Here is a 22,418-nt window from a genome sequence, read left to right as displayed (position 1 = left end):
CTAGAGGGAGAGAAAACAGAGAGAGGGAAAAAGAGAGAGAGAGAATAGAGAGGAGTAATAGTCTCATGAAAACAGTGGTTCTTATGCCTAGTTTACAATATGAATGCCACGGCATTACTCATAAAGAAACTTGGCAACTATCTCACAGGGAAACATCATTTGCTTCAAATACGCACATCAATAAAATAGATAGTGCTAGTCACTAGTAAACTTTGCTATTAAATGCAAAGCTTAGTTTTGTCTCTCAAAATAATTTTATGTAGTGTGTTACTTTATTTGAAAGTCTTCCACATGTAGGAAGACTATTATGTAATAAAGTGAATTTATTCCCTGCCCAAAAGTTCTAGTGATACGGTATTTAGCACCTCAGATTCTGCAAATTATTTGTTTTGTCCAAGGTGTTTTAAATGTCACATTTCTAGTATTAAACATAAAAATATAGAAATATTTAGCCAGAAGATTTTCATATTATTCATTCTGAAATACCTTGCTTCTGAGAACAATGAACCTGTTTTTGGATAGATAATAGATCCGTTTTGTAAAACCTGACCGATTTGCCAAAGGACCGGTCTTCTTTAAATTGACAGCATGCTTAGATAGAGATAAATGAAAGGGTTAAATTGTGAAGTTTTTTAAGTCCTAATGAGTTTTTAAAAATGTATTTTGACCTCAGCTTCTTTTTAGTTTGCCAGTGTTTTTGTTGATTTTTTTTAAAGCTAGAAGTTGAACTTGCCCCACTATTTGCTTCAGAAAGAATCCATGTTTATATACATACCTAGTATCTGCACCCAGGTTTAGAAAATGCTCATCCCACTCCTATTTAGAGTATCCACTGTGAGCATTCAAATGATGGATTGGATTTGTGTGTGTGGCAGGGTGGGGTGGGAGTGTGTGTGTGTGTGTACAGTCAGCCCTCTATATCTGTGGGTTGTGGGTTCTGCATCTGTGCATTCAACCTTGGATTGAAAATATTTTTTTAAATATGTCTGTACTGAACATGTACTTACTTTTTTTCTTGTCATTATTCCCTAAACAATATGGTATAACAACAATTTATATCACAGCTACGTTGTATTAGGTATTGTAAGTAATGTAGAGATGACCTAAAGTATATGGGAGGATGTGTTATATGCAGATACTATACCACTTTATATCAAGGTCTTAAGCATCCTTGGACTTTGGTATCCACAGGGTTCAGAGGTGAGTCGTGGAACCAGTCCCCCACGGATACTGAGGGACGACTGTATATTGTAAAGGGGCTAACCAAATGTGTGCCACTTTTTCCTAAGAGTTATGTCAGTGGTTCTCAAATAAAAATAATGTGATACCTTCATTTAAAATGAAGATTGTTGGTTTCATCCTCCAAAGACCTTGATTCAGTGGGTACCAGTAATCTGCATAGTGGTTAAATACAAGGGTTCTGCAACCAGGCTACCTACTTGGGTTTGAATGCCAGCTCTGCCACTGATTAACTCTGTGGGGTAAGCTATTTAACCTCTCTATGATTCCAGTTTATCATTTGTACAGTGGGGTAATAATAGTACCTTCCTTGTAGAGTTGTGAGGATTGAATGATACAGCTTACTGTTTTAGCCATTTTTACTATGTTTTCAAATAAGCAGGTCAGTTGCTTCTGATGAAAAACACTGAATTATGAATAGGAAAATCAATTTAAAATGGCATAAAAACATCTATTATTGACCCTTAGCACTCTTTCCATTTACTTAAAACCTTGAAATAAATCTTGGATTTGGTCTTAATGAAAGTGGCACCTGATTAAGCCTACAAGAATTTGAAAAGTGGAAAACCAAGTAATAGTATTTGCATCATGATGTTTGACGAGAGTAAAAACTTACGTTTATACCTTCTTTATTGTTACGATGCATTATATATTTGGCATGTAGGGGAAATTATTGGATTTTTTTAGTAATAATTATTGGTGATTTAAGTTTTTATATCAACTTTAACATTTACTTATGACTTTGTTAACTTGGTAAAACTCTCTTTTCCTTACCTGTTTTGTAATAAAAGAAAGACTATTAGACTGAAAAGTGAATGTCAGTTTTCCTAATAGTTACTTTTTCTAAAAAGTCTTTTCATTTAACATTTAAGAGAGATATCTAATGTTATATGATTTATCTTTCGTGCATAATTATGACAGTTACAGAAAGTATTTTTAAAAACTTATGTGTTCGGTCTCAATGACATAAGTTTTAAAAATAATTTAACAGCCTTAGTTACCCTAAGTCTGATTTTCATTGATAACCAAAAAAAAATCTTTCATGCAATGTGCACTTGCTCCCATTTCATGTGCCTGATTGATTTTAAAGGCTGCTTTGCAGAACTCCAGAATCCAGCTGCTAAGACTTATATTAACATTGTTTTCAAACATAAGCAAAAACTCACTGATCCTTAACATATCTCTGAAAAAACTGTACTTCTCCATCTAACCAATGGAGAAACTAAGGGATAAGAGATAAAGCACTTCAGCATAACAAGTTGAAACCAAAATTAAAATTAGTTTTTTTTTATTGTCGTCGTTTGTTTGTTTTGAGACGGAGGATCGCTCTGCCACCAGACTGGAGTGCAGTGGCATGATCCTGGCTTACTGCAATCTCCGACTCCCTGGTTCAAGCGATTCTCTGTGGTTTCCTCTATCAGTGTGTCATCTTAGGTCATTTTACCTCTGTTAGTTTAATCAGCTTTTTAACTGCTTCACTGTATTGAAGACCTTTTGATTATATCATTATTTTGAATTGCTCCCTGTTAAAATGAATATTTTTAACCTCGGCTTTTTGTTTCACTTTTAACAGCAGGAGTTCTTAATTCTCTCTTAAAATTAATATAGTTCTCCCTTAAAAATATATATAGTTCATTGAGAGAAACACCTGTGTTTAATCACATGGTTGTTTATCACACTTATTTGGCTTTCATATCACAAGTGATATCCTTATTTGCAGGTTTTTAAGTAGTCGTTATTGCTGGTATGGTGATGATAAGAAATAAAAAGGAATTTTTCCATCTGCATAGTTTTAGCAGATGCTATTATAATTTTAGTTTAAATACAATATAAATTTTGAATTTATACCGTGCATTTAGTATTTTACTTATTACAGGATCTTTTTTTTTTTTTTTTTTTTTTGAGACAGAGTCTCGCTCTGTCGCCCAGGCTGGAGTGCAGTGGCCGGATCTCAGCTCACTGCAAGCTCCGCCTCCCGGGTTTACGCCATTCTCCTGCCTCAGCCTCCCACGTAGCTGGGACTACAGGCGCCCGCCACATCGCCTGGCTAGTTTTTTTTTTTTTTTTTTTTTTGTATTTTTTAGTAGAGACGGGGTTTCACCGTGTTAGCCAGGATGGACTCGATCTCCTGACCTCGTGATCCGCCCGTCTCGGCCTCCCAAAGTGCTGGGATTACAGGCTTGAGCCACTGCGCCCGGCCTTAGGATCTTTTATTAGAATGGGAGTGAATGTGATCCCTTTTGTCTGGATTTTTTCATTTTTACTTTTCTACATTGTTTTCCTTTTGCTTTGCTTTTTAATACAATCTACCGTGTTGTTTGTATTTTTTAAATATTACCTTATGTCCTTTTTTGGAGCAAGTAAATATCTGTCAAACCTATTGAGTTTTTATCCAAATAATTTCTAGTTTGAAGTATCAATAAAGTAAGGAATGATTGATTATGTAGTTGTTCTGAGATGTGGTTATGTTTTTTTGATCTCTACAGGGCCTCCCCACTCCTACCATATACATACATTGCTGCTTCTTGAGTTGAAGAGAGGACCTTTTAATATTACCATTTAATAAAAGTGAAAGCTTAGATATAAACTAAATCCTAAAACTACAATACAAGTTCAGTTGTTAGATTTCTTTATTTTGTTTTGTTTATAAAGACCCTTTTAAAAAGAATATAATATAGTAGGAGAAGTCCTGGGTTTTGTGGTTTCCTCTATCAGTGTGTCATTTTAGGTCACTTTACCTCTGTTAATTAGCTTTTATATGAATTAGAGATAGGTCTCTTTAGCTTAGGCTAAGGCTTGGACAAATTACATGTTTTTAGTCCCTTTCAGCTCTGAGATCTGTGATTTTGTAACTCTGCCATGGATTGTATTAAATGAAAGGTTAACTTGAGGGAGTGTGACAGCCTTGGAGAGGTTCTTCCTGGAAGATAAAACTCTTCTTGTAACCTCTGCGGCTTGACTGAAAACCTCCTCTCAGGAGTGTTAGCATTGTGACCTGACTGTAATCTGAGCTGCTATGGAGTTTCTTGTTCACCCCTGCAGGCCCTGTGCCTCAGATATGTTTTTCAAATGCAAGATAATGAGAAGGAGGTTTTAATAAGGTGTTTTGCTTTGTTAAAAAAAAAAATCTGTATTCTCCTTTTTAAAATTGAACTTTGTTTATTGGGTTGATTCTGTTTTTAAAAGCATCATACGAAGTTGAGTTGAATGTAATGGCCACATATATGCCTTATTTTGGAGGTAGAACAGAGGCAGTAGAGTTGTTTATGACATTGAGTTGGCATAAATCACATTAATTGTGTTCCTATTCAGTTTTATAAAAGGTTAATTTGACTCTGTATATTGGGTATATATATTAAATATATATAGAGAGAATATATATTAGTATTAATATATTAAGTATAAATTGTTATGTAGCTATTAAGGTCATTTTAATATAACCTCAGAATATTATAGCTAAAAATATTTTAAGAAACAATTGTCTTATCATTGTACATTTAATTCAATATATCATTCCCTATTTGGAAATTAATCTTTTTATATTTTTATACTCATTAGCTCCATGGTACCAGAATGTTCCAGTAGCCATGTTGATTTGTAATTCATAGTCATTTAGTACCTTACTACTCAAAAATGTTATCTGTAGACAATACCTGGAAAGTTGTTAGAAATGTGGAATCCGAGGTCTCACCTCAGACATACTAAACAAAAAACCATTTTATTAAGATCCCCATGCAATTCTTATGCACATTAAAGTTTGAGAAGTACTAATTTAGTAGTTTACTAACTAGGTAAGCCACTTGAAAGTGTTATTTCAGGTAGCTCTTAAGCTATATGATTTCATTCATGGTTTGGCTTCAGAACTGTGTTATCTCTTGATTTAAATGGAACATAATTATTTGTTGACTTCATAACTAATTGATAATTGAAAGATCTCAAAATGTCTTAGGCCATGTTTAGTTGTAGGGGTATATGTCTTCATTGTTCCTGTAAATTTCTACAAACTGCATGCAAAATGTACCCTTATTCCTTGTGTAGTGAGACAATTGAGATGCAAGTAAAAATTCCTCTAAGGTTTGCCATATGTGCAAATAAGAAATCTATGATTTGATATTAACAAGTACACCAAGTTCAGTGAAAAGAGAAATAGCCATCCATCTGCAAGCTCTGAGGCAAATTTGACACAGTCATCATAATAGCAGATTTTACTATGAAAAGTTGAGTCCTCACTGAATACTTAATAAAAATCCACTGTAGGGACAACATTGTTCCAAGTCTTCATAGTTACAATAGAAGATGAAGACACTGTAGGGACAACATTGTTCCAAGTCTTCATAGTTAGAAGATGAAGAGGCTCTCTAGTTCTAGACCCACTTACCTGGTTGGCCAGTCCACTGCTTGACCATCAACATTTCTTTCATAAGTAAATTTGGCAAATTGGAATGTGTAGTTTCTAATAAATATCAGCTACACTGTCCCACTACATCACTGTATTGTTTATACTCTCAAATTGTTTAATCTGGATTATTTAAGTACATATTTTCCCTGCTTGGTCAATTCTATGAGTTTGAAATTGTATAGATATTCCTAATAGGTAATTGTTAATACAAATTATCTGTGATAATTTTTTCTTAGTCTCTTAGGTTGAACTGTCTTGCCATTTTTGTAGATAAAAAGCGTATCAGCAATTTCATATGGTTTAACCTAGTAAAAGAAATTTAAGGGGCTCTGTCTTATTTTTGTCACTCAGTAGCCACAAGGAATTATTTTGTTGTAACCCACTTTTGCTTTTGTTGTTTTTGTTAGCTCTTCTAACAAAACAAAGTGCCTTTTAGGAAAACAATTCCCTTACATGGAAATTAATGAATGTAACAAACATGGGGCTGATAAAAGCTAATGGTGAATTAGTAATTTATAAGTACAGTATGTTTTTTAAATTATCACATGGTATAAACATTACAACAAGGCCGGGCGCGGTGGCTCAAGCCTGTAATCCCAGCACTTTGGGAGGCCGAGACGGGTGGATCACAAGGTCAGGAGATCGAGACCATCCTGGCTAACACAGTGAAACCCCGTCTCTACTAAAAACACAAAAACTAGCCGGGCGAGGTGGTGGGCGCCTGTAGTCCCAGCTACTCGGGAGGCTGAGGCGGGAGAATGGCGCAAACCCGGGAGGCGGAGCTTGCAGTGAGCTGAGATCTGGCCACTGCACTCCAGTCCGGGCGACAGAGTGAGACTCCGCCTCAAAAAAAACAAACAAACAAACAAACAAACAAACAAAAAAAAAACATTACAACACATGTATAAACATTACAACAAGACTTTTCATTAATTTTCATTAATCTGAGATTTTTCCCGTCTATTTGGTTGCAGTTTTGTTTCAGAAATCTAGTTCTTTTTCACAATTTTTTAAAAAATAGCTTAAATTATTTTAGGAAAAAAATATATTGAACGAATTGGAGAAATTCAGTATAATTTTACAAAAACGAAGATGTCGTTAATAATATTTTTGCTATTGTTGCTGACACTTCACTAAAACTTTAGTAATTAAACCAAGCTAGTTTAGTTGTTAATGACTAATAATTGTTTTGGCCATTTGCCAGTGTTACCAGGTGAAATAAAATGAGCCACACAATTATGAAAGGAAATAGATGCTATCTGTGGAGATGGTTTTATTAAAGAATACTAAACTGATATTAAGAATGTGTACTTTATTTTGTTTGTCTTTGAATGTATTACATATAGTTGCAGTCCTTTTAGCAACCCCAACAGCAATAACTAAGGTTTGTTAAATTGTATAGTTAGAAAACCAAGGAAAAGGTATAACAGTTCTCCAGGAGTGTGTTTATTCACCTACTGGGAGACTGCCTGATGAAGCATTTCTTAAAGGTGATTTGACAACCTGTGAAATCTAGGGTGAGTTTCCAGATCTTTGTCATTCTGGGCTGAAAGTTAATAATGTTAAGAAAGTACCCGAATTATAAAGCAAACTGAAAGGTGGGGATGTGGGATAAAACCACCAGTGTTGAAATTTCAGCTTCTTTTATACTAAGCCTGAAGTTCATATATCATAGCAAGTAAATAAATATATTTTAAAATATAAACTGCAGAACTTTCCTTGCTTTTTACTATTACAGAGAAAAATAATTGTGAATTCAGTGTGTGTTAAAACAACTTCTGTTACCACATTTTGGGTGTTTTATATTATGTGTTATCAAGCTGTGTTTTTGTGTTTTATTTTAGCTTATTTGCACTAATCTTGATGAACTCAGGGAATTAATCACAAAAATCGAGAATGAACTCAAAGATCTGGAAAACAGTAGAAAAAAATCGGTAGGTGTTGATCCAAAAGTTCTATCTATTATTGTCAGCATTAAAATTTATTCCTGCTTTTTCCTAAAGCCTTTTTGAAATCTTGTTTTCCTGGATTACATGAAAATTTACAATGAAAGATAGAAACATTGTTTCTTTTATTTCTCCTGTGTGATCTAGTTTTCATTTTTAATAGACAGAAATCATGCCAGGGCAGTTAAATTAATTTTGTTTGCCTGGTTTGTATCAGGTATAGTTTTAGATATTTCCCAGTATACTGGCTGGTTGTTTTCTGACTGGTGCTTTTTTGGTTAATGTTTGCCTTGCAAATATTCTTAATAGTTATATGCTTTTAATGGAAGTTTATTGCTTAGTAACATAAAATTTTAATTCAGTGTAACATAAAAACAGATATAAATTGTTTAATACTGCCCCAGATGATTTTGATACATACTTAACAATATGACTTTTTTAAGAACCTTTATCTGGTGAAAGGTTTTTTAACTTTCACTGTATCGTCTAAATTGTAATTTTTACTTTCATTTTCTAATATTTTTATTGTTCTTGAGAGACTAGAGTTTAAGGGCATATATTTATTCACCCGATACTTGGTAAAACACTCAATTCTACTATTTATTAAATCAGTAGCACCTGTTTAACTAGCATTTATAGTTGAGCTATGCACAGATTTTAAACACAATTACATACCAATAAATAAATGGGAAAGGCTTTAAACCTGAAGAAAATCATTTTTTTTAAACCTTTCGTTTTGCGCCTTAGGAATATCATGAAGCCACTTTTAGATCTGTGCTCAGAACCTGTTAATATAAATATGTGTAAAATATGGTTAGTGATTCAGCAAGTTTGATATCGGCAGATTTGTATTAGTCATTTATATGTTGTTATATGTATAACATATATATGTTGTTAGGAAAGACACGTTGGTAGCACTCTGAAAGGATATTGCAGTACCATAAAAATACAACCTTCTGAAGTTACTTAGACTGGGGTGAAACAGCCTTAAGCATTCCAGAAGTCTCATGTGTGATAGATAACCCTGAGAGTATCATGGTAATTTAAGAGAGAGAATAAATGCTCATAATGATAGTCATCAATTAGCAAGAAAACATTATGTTCGGTAATTAACTTGAGAATGTGGAAAACTGCATATTTTGGAAATATTTTCATTAAAAATTGTTTAGATTATTATATTTTTATACACATACACTTTAGGTGTATAGGCAGTCTCTTGATGTGGAAGACTATGTGTTTCATTAAAATTTACTGCTGTGATATATTCCTCAGACATTTATACTATGTAAATGTTACTTTGTAGCCAGAGGGGTTTTTTTTGTTTTTGTTTTTTTTATGTTTTATGCTCAGAAAGGACTAATTCTGTTCGCTAATAGGAAGGAATAGTCTTTTTAAAATATCAGAGTGTTACTGTTTTTTGCGGAAGTTGTTTTTAGGGAGGTGTCCGTATTTCATTCTAAACAATTCTGTTAAATAAATTTGCCAATTTTTTTATGCTACAGTTAAACGTAAGTTTTATTTATTCCCATATTATAAATTAGAGGGTTTTTTAATGCATACTTTCAAGCATAGTTGAATTATATACTTATGGCATATATTATAGGAGAAAAAGACTTCTGCAAGCGTTCTAGAGGCTTCTGTAAAGCCATTCACCTCATTTCCATTGGTACTGTGTAGAAGAAGAGTAAAAGAAAACATAAACCACAGTCAGGCGTGGTGGCTCAGGCCTGTAAACTCAGCACTTTGGGAGGCTGAGGTGGGAGGATTTCTTGAGCCCAGGAGCTCGAGACCAACGTGGACAACATAGCTAGACCCAGTCTCTACAAAAAATAAAAAATTAGCTCAGCGTGGTGGTGCATGCATGTAATCGCAGCTTCTCAGGAGGCTGAGGCAGGAGGATCACTTGTGCCCAGGAGGTCGAGGCTGCAGTGAGCTGTGATCATGCCACTGCACTCCATCCTGGGCAACAGAGCCAGAACCTGACTCAAAAAAAAGAAGAAAACATAAACTACAAATATTTGACATTGTATTCCTTGAGGGCATGTTAATCAGTAAATTTTAGATTACCCTAGGGTTTAGTTGATTTGATTTGTATCTCTAAACTTTTAACTTGTCCATGCCCCCTGATGTTTGCATATTAGTTTTAAAATATGTTTTCCACCCTTCAAAAAGTAGAAATTCTTTGAACTGTACTTAGCAGGGATAATCTTACTGAGATTACCAACATAAGAGCTCTTTCTCCTTAATTTAAACTGTTTAAAAGATTGTTTACATGAACAGATTATCTTAACCAATGAAACGGCCACATAGCATAAAGCAAATAGACAATAGAAGTTTGCATCTATCGTTCCTTATTTTTTACAAAAGCTAATAGTGAGTGTGATAGATGTTCTAAGAATTAACTTTATTGAATGTTTGTGTTATGTAATGTATGTTATGTTATGTTATTTATGTTTACTACCAGTTTGGCATCATTTGGGAGTAAGGTGTTCCACTTAACTGAATTTCTAGATAACAGAAACTTAAACCTTTGATACTAAAACTTAATTTTAATGGAAAAACTTCCCTGACTCCTTGTACTAAACACAATTTAACCTTTTCTTTATGACTTGAGGGTCATCATTATGAATAACAGTATTGTTACTCTAAAAATCTGTTGGTATTAGTAGTTCTGATTAAACATTCACCAAAAGGCTTTTATGTTAGTATATTTTGAAGGATTTTGTTTGTATTTTTGCTTTTGTTCTTTTTTTCATTGCCAGGCTGTCACCCGTCATTTCTTGTGTGTGTCCATATACTTGCCCTAGCTGATATATTGTGGATTAAGAAAGCAGGTAACCATACTTACTAGAATTAAGTTCATAGTGAGAACCTGAAGGATTTTCTTAACAATGAAGTGTGTAAACTTGGTAATAGTGACAACTCTTTTGACTGATTCCTTGTCTTATGGCCTTCCTTCACTATTGTCAGACAAATGAAGTATTAATACTGATCTTCATAAGAGTATATCACTGTCAAAACTAAGTATCTGGAGCCAAAACAATTCTTTTATTATTAACATTCATATCTATGATAATGGTTCCAGTAACAAAGAAGATATATTCTGTTATAAATATTTGTTTGTCGTAAATGTCATTACTAAATATAGAAATTACACATGTGATAGAGGATTTAACATGGATTCATAGAATACAAACACCTAGCTGCTTCAGGAGACTTCTCTGCAGGGACTTTCCAGACAGTTTTTCCTACCAAAGTAGAAAAGCAACAGGGAAGAAGGATCCCATTTATTCACTCAGGTGAATATTCCATTTTAAAAGTTTTTTTTTTTTTTAATTAATGAACTTTATTTTTTAGAGCAGCTTTATGTTTACATAACAAGGTCTTTTTAACCTTTTAGAGGTTTTGTCATTGAACTATTCATTGTACTGGAAGACTTAGTGTTTTAAAATTTAGATTGTTTACTCATTCTTGCAAAACATCTAATACTGTTTATGGTTAATAATATGAAGAGAAAAATGCTTTAATTTCCTGAAATTTATACTCAGTTCACTTGATCCCATCAGTCCATATAGGGGTTTAGTCCAAAAAGTCCTCATCATCCTTTAGATCCTATGGTACTGAACTTAATTATCTACCAGAGATTTGTTGAAAGTGAGACCTCTGGTTGAGATAAATATACAACAATGTATTTCTCATCATTATTTACATCATAGCATTCTTTCATGATCTAAAGAAGAAATTGGAACATTTTGTTTTTATTTTTGTGGTTTTAGCAGATAAAATTTGCATTTTGCTTAATTATTTTAAAAATATCTTTTTTAGTGTAGGAAATTTATTAGTTTTCCTGAAAGATAAAGCTAAGATATTGATAACTTTACCTGATCTTATGTATTTGAAATACACAGTATTGCTTTCTAAATAATAAAAATTGGAAGATTTCACCAAACTTATATTTCTAAGTTTTTCATATAATCCCCTTTTCCCTCATATTTGTTTAATGTCCTTTATGTTCTGTATCATAGTTCTGATTTTCAAAGAAGTTTCAATCTTTTTCAATTAAGGAAGACCCTTGTAGAGATTGGGTATGAGGAAAAGTGAAAATTTTGCAATAAAAATTTATAAGGAAAAAAACCTCTTCTGGGTTATGTGATAATAAATGAAAGTCTTATATAAATATTGATAAGTAAATTCTAAATGTAAGACCACATCTTTTCTAATACGTCTTTTATCAGATAAGCCCCTCAACATTGTGTAGGATCTAAGATTTTATTTCTAAATTGTATAATCAATATGTAAGGAAAGCTATACATATTGAGCACAACCGCCTGTGCACTTTGATCCTGTGATGCTATTTACAATTTAACTTTTGTTCTCCCCATTTCTTCTCCCTACCACAAAAAGTAATATATGCAATGATGTGTTTAGCAGACCACCCCTAGTAGTGGAAATTTGGAAACAATCCGTATGTCCAGCAGTAGGGAGATGATAACCAAACAATATTAACACACTGTTATATGGCTATAAAATTGGTAGATCATTGTTACAACATGGAAATATTTGTGAAATGTTAAGTTTTAAGAACATACACAATAGGCCAGGCGTGGTGGCTCACACCTGTAATCCCAGCACTTTGGGAGGCCGAGGTGGGCAGATCACAAGTTTCGGAGTTCGAGACCAGCCTAGCTAACATGGTGAAACCCCATCTCTACTAAAAGTACAAAAATTAGCCAGGCTGTAGTGGTGCGTGCCTGTAATCCCAGCTGCTCGGGAGGCTGAGGCAGGAGAATAGCTTCAACCCGGGAGGCAGAGGCTTCCATGAGACAAGATCGTACCACTGCGCTTGAGATTGTACCACTGCACTCCAGCCTGGGCAACAGAGCAAGACTCTGTCTCAAAACAAAAAGACATACAAAATAATATGTACATAATGATTACAGTATGTAAAAAGGTATGTTAAAAAGAATTATAAAGGAATTTCAAGTAATGGATAAAGTTCATCTTTATTATGTTCTTAAAATAATGTAAATTCAGAATACAATAATAATACTTCTCTTACCTAACTAAAGGGTATACATTAGCTAGACTGAATATTAGGGAAGTCAGAAGCTTAGATCAGAGATGCTAACCGCCCCCCAGTGTTTTGGTTACAGAGTTCTGTATAAGCCAGTGGTTATCAATCAGGAATGATTTTGCTCCCCTTCCCTAGGAGACATTGATTGTCATAGTTGAAGAAGTGGCACTGGCATTTAATGGATAGAGGCCGATGATGCTGCTGAACATCCTACATTGTAATGATCCTACAATGCACAGACATTCCACCACAACACAGAACTGTCTTGTCCCAAATGTCAGTTGTGCTGAGGTTGTAAAACCCTGGTAAAAGCCTGTATTTGCTAAGGGCCTTATTCTTTCATTCTGTCTGCTGCTGCCAACTTACTAAGTTGATGTTTTGAAAGTTAGGTAGAAATCAGTGAAATGATAATACCAGATCTCATCATAGAGAGTATTCTATTACATAATATACTTCTAATTAAGACTTGTCCTTGATGGAACTTGTGAATGTCTGTGTTAACCTTTACCCTTCATAATTCCATCGATGATTAATAAAGATTCTTGACCTTGGCTTCCCTTAGTATAGGAAATGTTATAAACAATATGGTTATATATGTATTTTCTTTATTCAGTTTTAGAAATATGATGTGATATGTTCTTAAAATATTGTAAGGAATGATAATATAAGTAAATGGAAAAATATTGACAAATGTTATAAAATAACAATGTTATAAAACTACATATAATGTTATAAAACCACTTAATGTTATAAAACCACTTATTACACATGTAATGGTAGTGTGTTATGTTATAAAACCACTTAAAACTACTTGTAATAAGTGGTTTTATAACATTAATAACAGCTTTCACTATATGCATACTGATATAAGGCAAAGAAATTATTGTGCATTAATCTTATTTTCTAACACCTGTAAAAAAGAAATTTTATTCTGTTATATTGAAGGATAATGGAATTTTCCCTCTTCTCTCCATTTCATGTCCCATTTTCTCAGTGAGGTTTCAAGTCAATATTTTTAATATTATTTTATAGCCAGTTGTATAGAATATAGTGTAAGTAGCTTTAAGTACATTCAGAGTCCTCAGTAAGCCCTAATTACTTTACTTCATGGCTTTAGTTGTAAGTATGGTTGTAATAATCTCTAAGTTATTCTTAAAATTAGTTTTATTTAAGGTTTTAATAGTCAAATCATGTGTAAAATATGTTTTTTATTCTAGATCTTCTGGTAAACTCGTTAATGGTTAACAAAACTGAAAACTATCTCAGCTGTGGGAGAAAATCAATTTTCCTTTAAATAGTTATACTAAATCTTTTAAAAATTAAAATGACCTTTTGGAAATGTTGCACAACAGATAAAATGTGCTTTTTACCTGCTTAGTTACAGATTCTATCCTTATTTATTAGGTAACTATTTTCTGAATGTCTTCTATGTGCTATGTATAGTACCAGGAACTTGGTAGGAATCCAGAGATTAAAACTAAGTCCCTGTCATCAAGGAATTCACTTATAGAGTTTTAAGATTTTATACTCAACCTGTGGATTAAAATATTTATTTATTATTATTATTTTTAAGGTAGGGGCTACTTGCTCTGTCACCCAGGCTGGAGTGCAGTGGCACAATCATAGCTCACTGCATCCTTGACCTTTTGGGCTCAAGTGATCCTTCCACCTCAGCCTCAAGAGAAGCTGGGACTAGAGGCTCAAACCACCACACCTGGCTAATTTTTGTATATTTTGGTAGAGATAAGGTTTTGCTGTGTTGCCTAGACTGGTCTCAAATTCCTGGGCTCAATCGATCCTCCTGCTTTAGCCTCCCAAAGTGCTAAAATTTTTATTTTTAATTAGGGTTGGTTGGGCTAGCCCCTGTCCTTTTATAAAAGATTTAATCTTTTATTTTCAAGCTGTGTTTATTCATAAGTCACCAGACACCATAGACATTTGCTCACTTCCCTTAATTACGTGTTTGTATTAATATGTTGTTTGGCAGTAGGGTAAAAGGGCAAATAACATGAATTTTATGGAGAATCAAATGTTAACTGACATGTTCAGAATAATCATGAAAAAGGGGACCTAGATGATAGGAAATGTGAACCAGACATATATGACTGGTCAGGCAAACAAAGTTTCTGTTGACTGTAGTCACTGAATTATTTGAAAATGCATGATCTGCATTCATATCCTACTCTACACAACTAAGAACTAGATTTTAACCTTTGTTTACAGTGCTCACTGTTTCTACTTACTGCAGTTTGGCTTGATGGTTTGAATCCCACCAGGGAAACTTGCATGAAAACAATGTTTGAAAACCTCTCTCTTCCAAAGTTCCCATTAAAGGGAAAAAAGATTGTACATTGTTTTTTTCATCAGGCAGGTAGTTAATGCTGTATATTCCATATATCCCAGCACAGAGTTGAGTTTCAAAGGAGTTGCCCTAGGTACAGATGCTTCTGTAGTCAAGAGCTTTCTAGTCTTTCTTTTTACTTTTTTTTTTTTTTGGAAACAGAGTCTTGTTCGTTCGCCTAGGCTGGAGTGCAGTGGCATGATCTCAGCTCACTGCAACCTCTGCCTGCGAGGTTCAAGTGATTCTCCTGCCTCAGCCTCCAGAGTAGCTGGGATTACAGGCATGTGCCACCATGCCCAGCTAATTTTTGTATTTTTAATAGAGACGGGGTTTTACCGTGTTGGCCAGACTGGTCTCAAACTCCTGACCTCAGGTGATCCACCTGCCTCAGCCTCCCAAAGTGCTGGGATTACAGGCTAGTGTGTCTTTTATAATTTGCTTTAAACCCTGTTTTTTTGAGACAGAGTCTTGCTCTATCGCCCAGGGTAGAGTGCAGTGGTGTGATCTCGGCTCACTGCAGCCTGCGCCGCCTGGGTTGAAGTGATTCTCCTGCCTCAGCCTCCTGAGCAGCTGGAACTATAGGCACAGGCCACCACACTCAGCTGATTTTTGTATTTTTAATAGAGACGGGGTTCACTATCTTGGCCAGGCTGGTCTCGAACTCCTGACCTTGTGATCCACCCACCTCACCCTCCCAAAGTGCTGGGATTACAAGCATGATTGCCACCGCTCCCAGCCTAAACCTTTTTTTTTTTTTTTTGAGACAGAGTCTCGCTCTGTTGCCCAGGCTGGAGTGCAGTGGCGCGATCTCCACTCACTGCAAGCTCTGCCTCCCGGGTTCACAACATTCTCCTGCCTCAGCCTCCCGAGTAGCTGGGACTATAGGCGCCCACCACCACACCTGGCTAGTTTTTTTTTTTTTTTTTAGTAGAGATGATGGTCTCAATCTCCTGACCTCGTGATCTGCCTGTCTCGGCCTCCCAAAGTGCTGGGATTACAGGCTTGAGCCACCACACCCGGCCGGCCGCCTTAACCTTTTTGAATCACGTATCACATACCCTTTTTCATATATAAGTGACGCTGTAAATGTCAAACATTTTTCAAAGTCCCAATAAATTTGTATTGTCTTCTGTTTAACAGTTTCTTTACTACTTTCCACAGTTCTGGAAAATTGAATTTAAATCTATGGAGGTTAAGGTAAAAAAAAAAAAAAAAAAGAATCTTTACATCATTCTGAGTTTTTGTATTACAGAAGATATAAAAATCTTTGGAAAGACTTTAATTCAGTGCCTTTTGTGAGCTGGGAAATTATGTCAAAACTGAATAGACTGAACATTAATAAAACTTTCCTAGCATCTTACTAGACTCTAGAAAAAGAAAAAAATTATACATTATATATTGAAGGAAAATTAACCCAGAATCCAGCAGAGAGCACAAAGGAGCCTAAATAGAGAGCACAGAGTACACGTGTGGATGTTCCACCACTTTAAAATAGAAAGACCTTATGGGAAACCAGTTCTTTAAGATGTAATTCTTTTTTTTTTTTTTTTTTTTTTGAGACGGAGTCTCGCTCTGTCGCCCAGGCTGGAGTGCAGTGGCCGGATCTCAGCTCACTGCAAGCTCCGCCTCCCGGGTTTACGCCATTCTCCTGCCTCAGCCTCCCAAGTAGCTGGGACTACAGGCGCCCACCACCTCACCCGGCTAGTGTTTTGTATTTTTTAGTAGAGACGGGGTTTCACCATGTTAGCCAGGATGGTCTCGATCTCCTGACCTCATGATCCGCCCGTCTCAGCCTCCCAAAGTGCTGGGATTACAGGTTTGAGCCACTGCGCCCGGCCTAAGATGTAATTCTAACAAGTAGTAGCAGCTGCTTTTAATTAGAACAAGAGATGTTTAAGGCAGATTTACTGACAGCATGAAACACTGATAAATTATTTATGTATTTATTTTTGAGACAGGGTCTCACTCTGTCACCCAGGCAAGAGTGCAGTAGTTTGATTTTGGCTCACTGCAACCTCCACCTCCGAGGCTCAAGGAGTCCTCCCACCTCAGCCTCCCCAGTAACTGGGACTACAGGTGCAGGCTACCATGGCTGGCTAATCTTTCTATATTTTGTAGAGACAGGGTTTTGCCGTGTTTCCCAGACTAGTCTTAAACTCTTGGGCTTAAGTGATTTACCTGCCTCAGCCTCCCAAAATGCTGGGACTATAGGCATGAGCCACCATGCCTGGCTAATGAATAATTTTTAAAAAGACAATTGAAAAAAAAGCATAAAAGCAGGTCTTAGGAGCTTAAAACTAACAAAATAATTTGTTTGTAATGATGACCGAAGTCATCAAGAGTTAGATTATATTCATTATATTGTCAGAAAATCTGAAAGACATATTTTAGGAACATTTTAATCAATTTTAAAATAATCTTTTGTATCTAAGGAAGAAACCTCAGTTACATGAGAAATGTGCTTATGTAATGGAACACTTACTGTGGGCCTTTTCTGTGTTAGGCATTGTGAGAGAATATGAAAAAATAAAAGTGAGTAAGATTCTGTCCCTGCTTTTCAAATATTTCCCGTCTTAATGTCACTTATGTGGAACTTTTTATGCCCCTCTTATGCCAAAAAAAATACCATTACTTTGTGGTTTAGATTGTGCTGTGAATTGTTTGAGAACCCATCTTTCTGATAGCATATATAGATGTGTTAAAATTTCATCAATTTGTTGGCTAACATCAATTTATTGAAAACAGTCAAATTCAGATACTCAACCAGTGGTTAATTTCTAGTCCACAGTTCGTTCTTCTTTATAAATGAAAACGGTAGCACGTTATCTCTGAAATGTATATTGTTAGATTTTCTTCCCCAGTGATAGCGAACTACCTTACCAGGAATGTGACCTGTCACCCAGTTTTTCCCCCTCTACAAAGCCAGAAGACAGAGAAACTTGCAATGTTATCATTATTGTTATTGTTGTAGTTTGCCTTCATGCTTTCTATTTAAATGCTGATTTAGAAATACAATGGAAATGTTGGATATACTATTCAATGTATTCAGTGTGGGATGCCTTTAAAATACAAACACGTTCCTTTTCTCCTAGTCCTAAGTAAAAATTGGTAAAACTATCAAGAGAAAATAATAGCATATATAATAGTTCATGTTAGAGCTTCTGTCAGTGTTAAAATACTTTTTAACTTTTTTCATATTTATATGGATTATACTATCAAAATAGCACTTTTTCAGGTACTGTGCGCCAACATGATTAACATGATGTTTTACTCTCAAAACTGTGAATATGCAGGAATATGTTAATATGGTGGTAGTTTCTGTAGGTAAGCAGTAAGAAAAATAAGTGAATACTTATTGAATATAGTATTACCTTTTCATTTAATAGTACTTAGACTAAGGAGAATGTCAAATAATTAGTTTATTAAAATACTTAGTTACAGTTTATTATATATATGCTGTTTTTATACATGTGAGTTTAGATTATACCTTTGGATATAGTTAGTGATTTTAAATGAGACATCTTTAAGTGCCCAGCTAACTCAGTCAGTAGAGCACGAGACCCTTAAATAAGACTTCTTTTTATAGGGATCCATTTAGCTTTTCTAAAAGGTATTTGCGTTTTAATTAAAAAATATAATATGGCAGGGCGCAGTGGCTCGTGCCTGTAATCCCACTACTTCAGAAGGCCAAGGCAAGTGGATCACTTGAGGTCAGGAGGTCAAGACCAGCCTGTCGATATGGTGAAACCTCATCTCTACTGAAAAAGAAATACAAAAATTTAAAATTAGTTGGGTGTGGTGGCAGGCATCTATAATCCCAGCTACTAGGGAGACTGAGGCAGGATAATTGCTTGAACCCAGGAGGTGGAGGTTGCCATGAGCCGACATCGCACCTCTGCACTCCATCCTGGGCGACAGAGCAAGACCCTGTCTCAAAAAAAAAAAAAAAAGGAAAGCATAAGATATTGATATTTAGTACCTTCTCTACCACAGAATTTATGTCTGTGACAAGAATTAAACTTGTAACAAAAAATGTTTTGTGCTTCATGTGTCTGTGATCTAACAACATATTTGTAAATAAAAGCACATAGGAAAATAGCATTCATACTTGTATAAGTCGTGTTTTGTACTGTTCTTTTTAATAAAAATGTTATCTCCACAGTTATACCATCTCCATTTAAAAAAGCATTCTTTGTATATTTTTATATGATTTTCATGTTTTCTTCATATGACTGCTGATACCTGTTTTGTTTAGATATAAGAAAAATCTTTGCAAGTAACTGTATGACTTGTATAAACAAGTGACTTTCACCTAAGTTTAATGTACAAAACATCTAAATTAAGGTGTGCAAAATATATTTGTAGTAATGAAACATTTAATGTAGAATTTATTTATGTCCCTCTTTTTCTTCCTTTTTAGGTATCCAATGTCCCCAGCATCAGTAGATTGCCAACTCCCTCTCCTTGCCACACCCCAGCCAGTGTTATGCTGGTGCTGTCATACCCATCCCAGATTACTGTAGCAGAATGGAGTTGTTCTTTAGTTGTGAGGTAAGTTTCCCTTCCCACTCATTTCACATACATAGAGATGCAACTTTTCTTTTTACAATATTGTGTAGTTTTGTAAGTTACTTTTTATTTTCCTTTATGATTCCTTAAGTTATTAATCCGTTACACTCAAAAACTTATAAAACTGCATAATATAATGAAGGACTTATCTTGTGACCATAGACCAGTTTCTTTGTAGCAATCCCTATGGGGTCATAAAACCTCCAGTGTTTGGTAGTTGGGCCATCTCACGGAAAGGGAGCTGGCAATCTGCAGCTGCAGTGGACATTGGATGAGAAACCATGAAAGGTAAGCTTCAAATTTAAATTATATTGTATGCCTTTGGTTCCATAATGTACACTTGAAATTCATACTTTTGTTGATTCATAAAAGAAAAATACTACTTGCCACTTTATAAAGTGACCTTCAGTAAATATTTGAATTATTAAATTCATATAACGCATTGAGATCCTCTTAGAAAGTATTTTTTGCCTATGAAAATAGTGAAAATTCTAACATGGAAACAGTTAACTTATCCCTGTATTCACATACTTGTTTATAAAGGAAAGTCAGAACTAAAATTAGATGCATAAAGCTTATTAAATATATTTTTGGTAGAGAAAGTCATAGCACTACTCCACAAATGATCTTTTACTAAATTATCTATCTGCCATTTTTATCTTTGTTTCTGTATTAAACAGTATAGAGAAAGTCTTAAGAGCCTTTCTGATTTTTATTACATCCATATTCTCTCTTTGTGTTTGAAGATAGAAGAACTTGCTGTTTTGCTTTTAATTCACTCTTAACTTTATTTAGATCATTATAATTTTAATTATTATTGTAATTATAAAAGTTAAAATAAGTTTTAGAGACTTTAATTCTTACAATACAGAGATACCTACGTGTAAATATAGGTACTTACACAATATAATCTATTTCTTCTTTAGGAATTGTCTTTGTGGGGTTCAAGAGATACAGCATTGTATAGTGGAAGGAGATTAGATACTAGTATTTAGAGTGTAGAATTCTAGTCTAATGGCTGCTTTTATCTGCAAATACAGTTGTGTCTCAGTATCCTTGGGAGATTGGTTCCAGGACCCCACCTTCATACCAAAATCCATATATGTTCAAGTGCCTTATATAAAATGGTATAGTCTCTATAACTTAACACACATCCTCCTGTAGACTTTAAATCATCTCTGTATTACTTACAATATCTACTACAATGTAAATGTGATTTAAATTGTTGATATACTATATTGCCTAGGGAATAATGACAAGAAAGAAAAGGCTGTATGTGTTTAGTGTAGACACAACCATTCATTATTTTTTTTCTTCCAAATATATCTGTGGTTGGATACAGAGGGTCAACTGTACTTCGCTGTATAACTTTAGACCATTTTCTTCTAGAAAATAAACGCCCTTTGAGTTTCCTTTCAACTTTAATAATTTCATCCTAGATGAAACATGATCATTGTTCTTTGTTTTTCCCTTGTCCGTGTATATGAATAAAGTTGATCAGTCAGAAAAGCTATTAGTAGATTTTAGTTAATGACCTGATTTAACGTTCAATAAATATTTGTTTGATTTTTAAATAGATTTTTATATTAGACCCAAGATAAGGCAGATTATCATCTCTAATTTCTTTTATATAACTTTTCTTCTCTTCACGTTAATTTCATTGTATACCATGAAACTCTGAGACCCCTACTAAGTAGAAAGGGACAATGTCATTTTAATTTGATTGGGGTTGTAAGCACCATGTTTTGACCAAAGAAGATGATACATGAAACAGGCAATGTGAGTTTCCCTTTTACTCTCAGTAATTAAAACACCTTAGCTCAAATAGCAATCCCAGAACAGTTAATTTTCAACTTTTTTAAACCTCTGCATGCGTTTGAGCAACATAAAAACTTGACTCACATTCTCCATGGCAGGGTATAGGGGTGCCCTTTGTTGTGGTCATTATTTTTCATATGTATCTGCTAGACAAAGCATTTTATCAATCTTTACTTTCCTGTAATTTGTGTTATGAAAATAATAAACTTTGTGGTTTGATTTCCAAATATAGAATGATTCAATAAGCATTTTCAAATTATGAATGAAATACTATACCACCACTACCTTAGGCTGAAAATATATAAAGAAAGAGAAGAAGGCCACAAAACATATAACGTTAAAAGATAACAGACATTTCAAAACAGATTACTGGGTGAGACAGAGTTGTATGAAAGAAGTCTGTTCTCTGATAATATTTAAGCTTCCTTCCTTATACACAGTCTTCTAGTTCAGTAGTATATTTATCCATGTTGGATTAAATTTCTAAGATTAGTAATAAAAATAAAATTAAAAGGTAAAAACTTTCTAATCATTTAAAAACTCTTTTCTACAAAATTAATATTAATAATTCAACAGAGACAGAAATACAGTTGACAAATATCTTGAAATAACAACATCCCAGCTACACAGTCTCCCCATCCTGTGCCTCATCTACCTAGACCTAAGTAAGTTCTTCTGTGCCACGATACTGCTAGTCCTTCTGCATCCCCCACCGCACTACCACATGCTAATCCAGGCAGCAGTCATACTGCCCAGAGTAATTCTACAACTGTCATTTTTCTCCTGTAACTCCCGCTGAGGAATTCAGCGTGCCTGGTGTTCCCTAGCCTTTGAACAGTTTTCCAGTTAATTCTGCCACAAAGAGTATAGTCTCCCTACCATCATACCTTTCCTCTTTCTTCTCTCTTTAACTTAGGAAAGATTTACTTCCACTCTCACCATTTCACTTTTTGAAGCCAAATAGTTGAGAAGTGGAAGAATGTTGGTTATGAGTCTACCTGATTTCAATTTTAAGTTCACTTTTTCTAGATG

The 22,418-nt window shown here is 34.6% G+C and overlaps 1 protein-coding gene across 8 annotated transcripts in view; it reads left to right on the top strand.

The window, feature by feature from the left end:
* The window catches only part of KIAA2026 (KIAA2026 ortholog), a 117,119-nt gene that overhangs the window by 55,832 nt on the left and 38,869 nt on the right, over window positions 1–22,418 (top strand). For 7 of the 8 annotated variants that reach the window (XR_004054018.1, XR_004054016.1, XR_004054017.1 and 4 more), the window contains exon 5: window positions 7,483–7,572. The exons of the other annotated variant lie outside the window; for it this stretch is intronic. Coding sequence is in view for 4 of the 7 variants with exons in the window: in XM_030919993.1 (XP_030775853.1) it covers window positions 7,483–7,572 (90 nt within the window). In the remaining 3 variants the exon portion in view is untranslated. The remainder of the gene's footprint in view (window positions 1–7,482; window positions 7,573–22,418) is intronic. 8 annotated transcript variants of the gene reach the window in all.

Source organism: Rhinopithecus roxellana, chromosome 16, assembly GCF_007565055.1.
Source record: "Rhinopithecus roxellana isolate Shanxi Qingling chromosome 16, ASM756505v1, whole genome shotgun sequence".
Classification (NCBI taxonomy): Eukaryota; Metazoa; Chordata; class Mammalia; order Primates; family Cercopithecidae; genus Rhinopithecus; species Rhinopithecus roxellana.
Note: the sequence above shows the minus strand (reverse complement) of the source record. Positions and strands in the feature narration are given on the sequence as shown.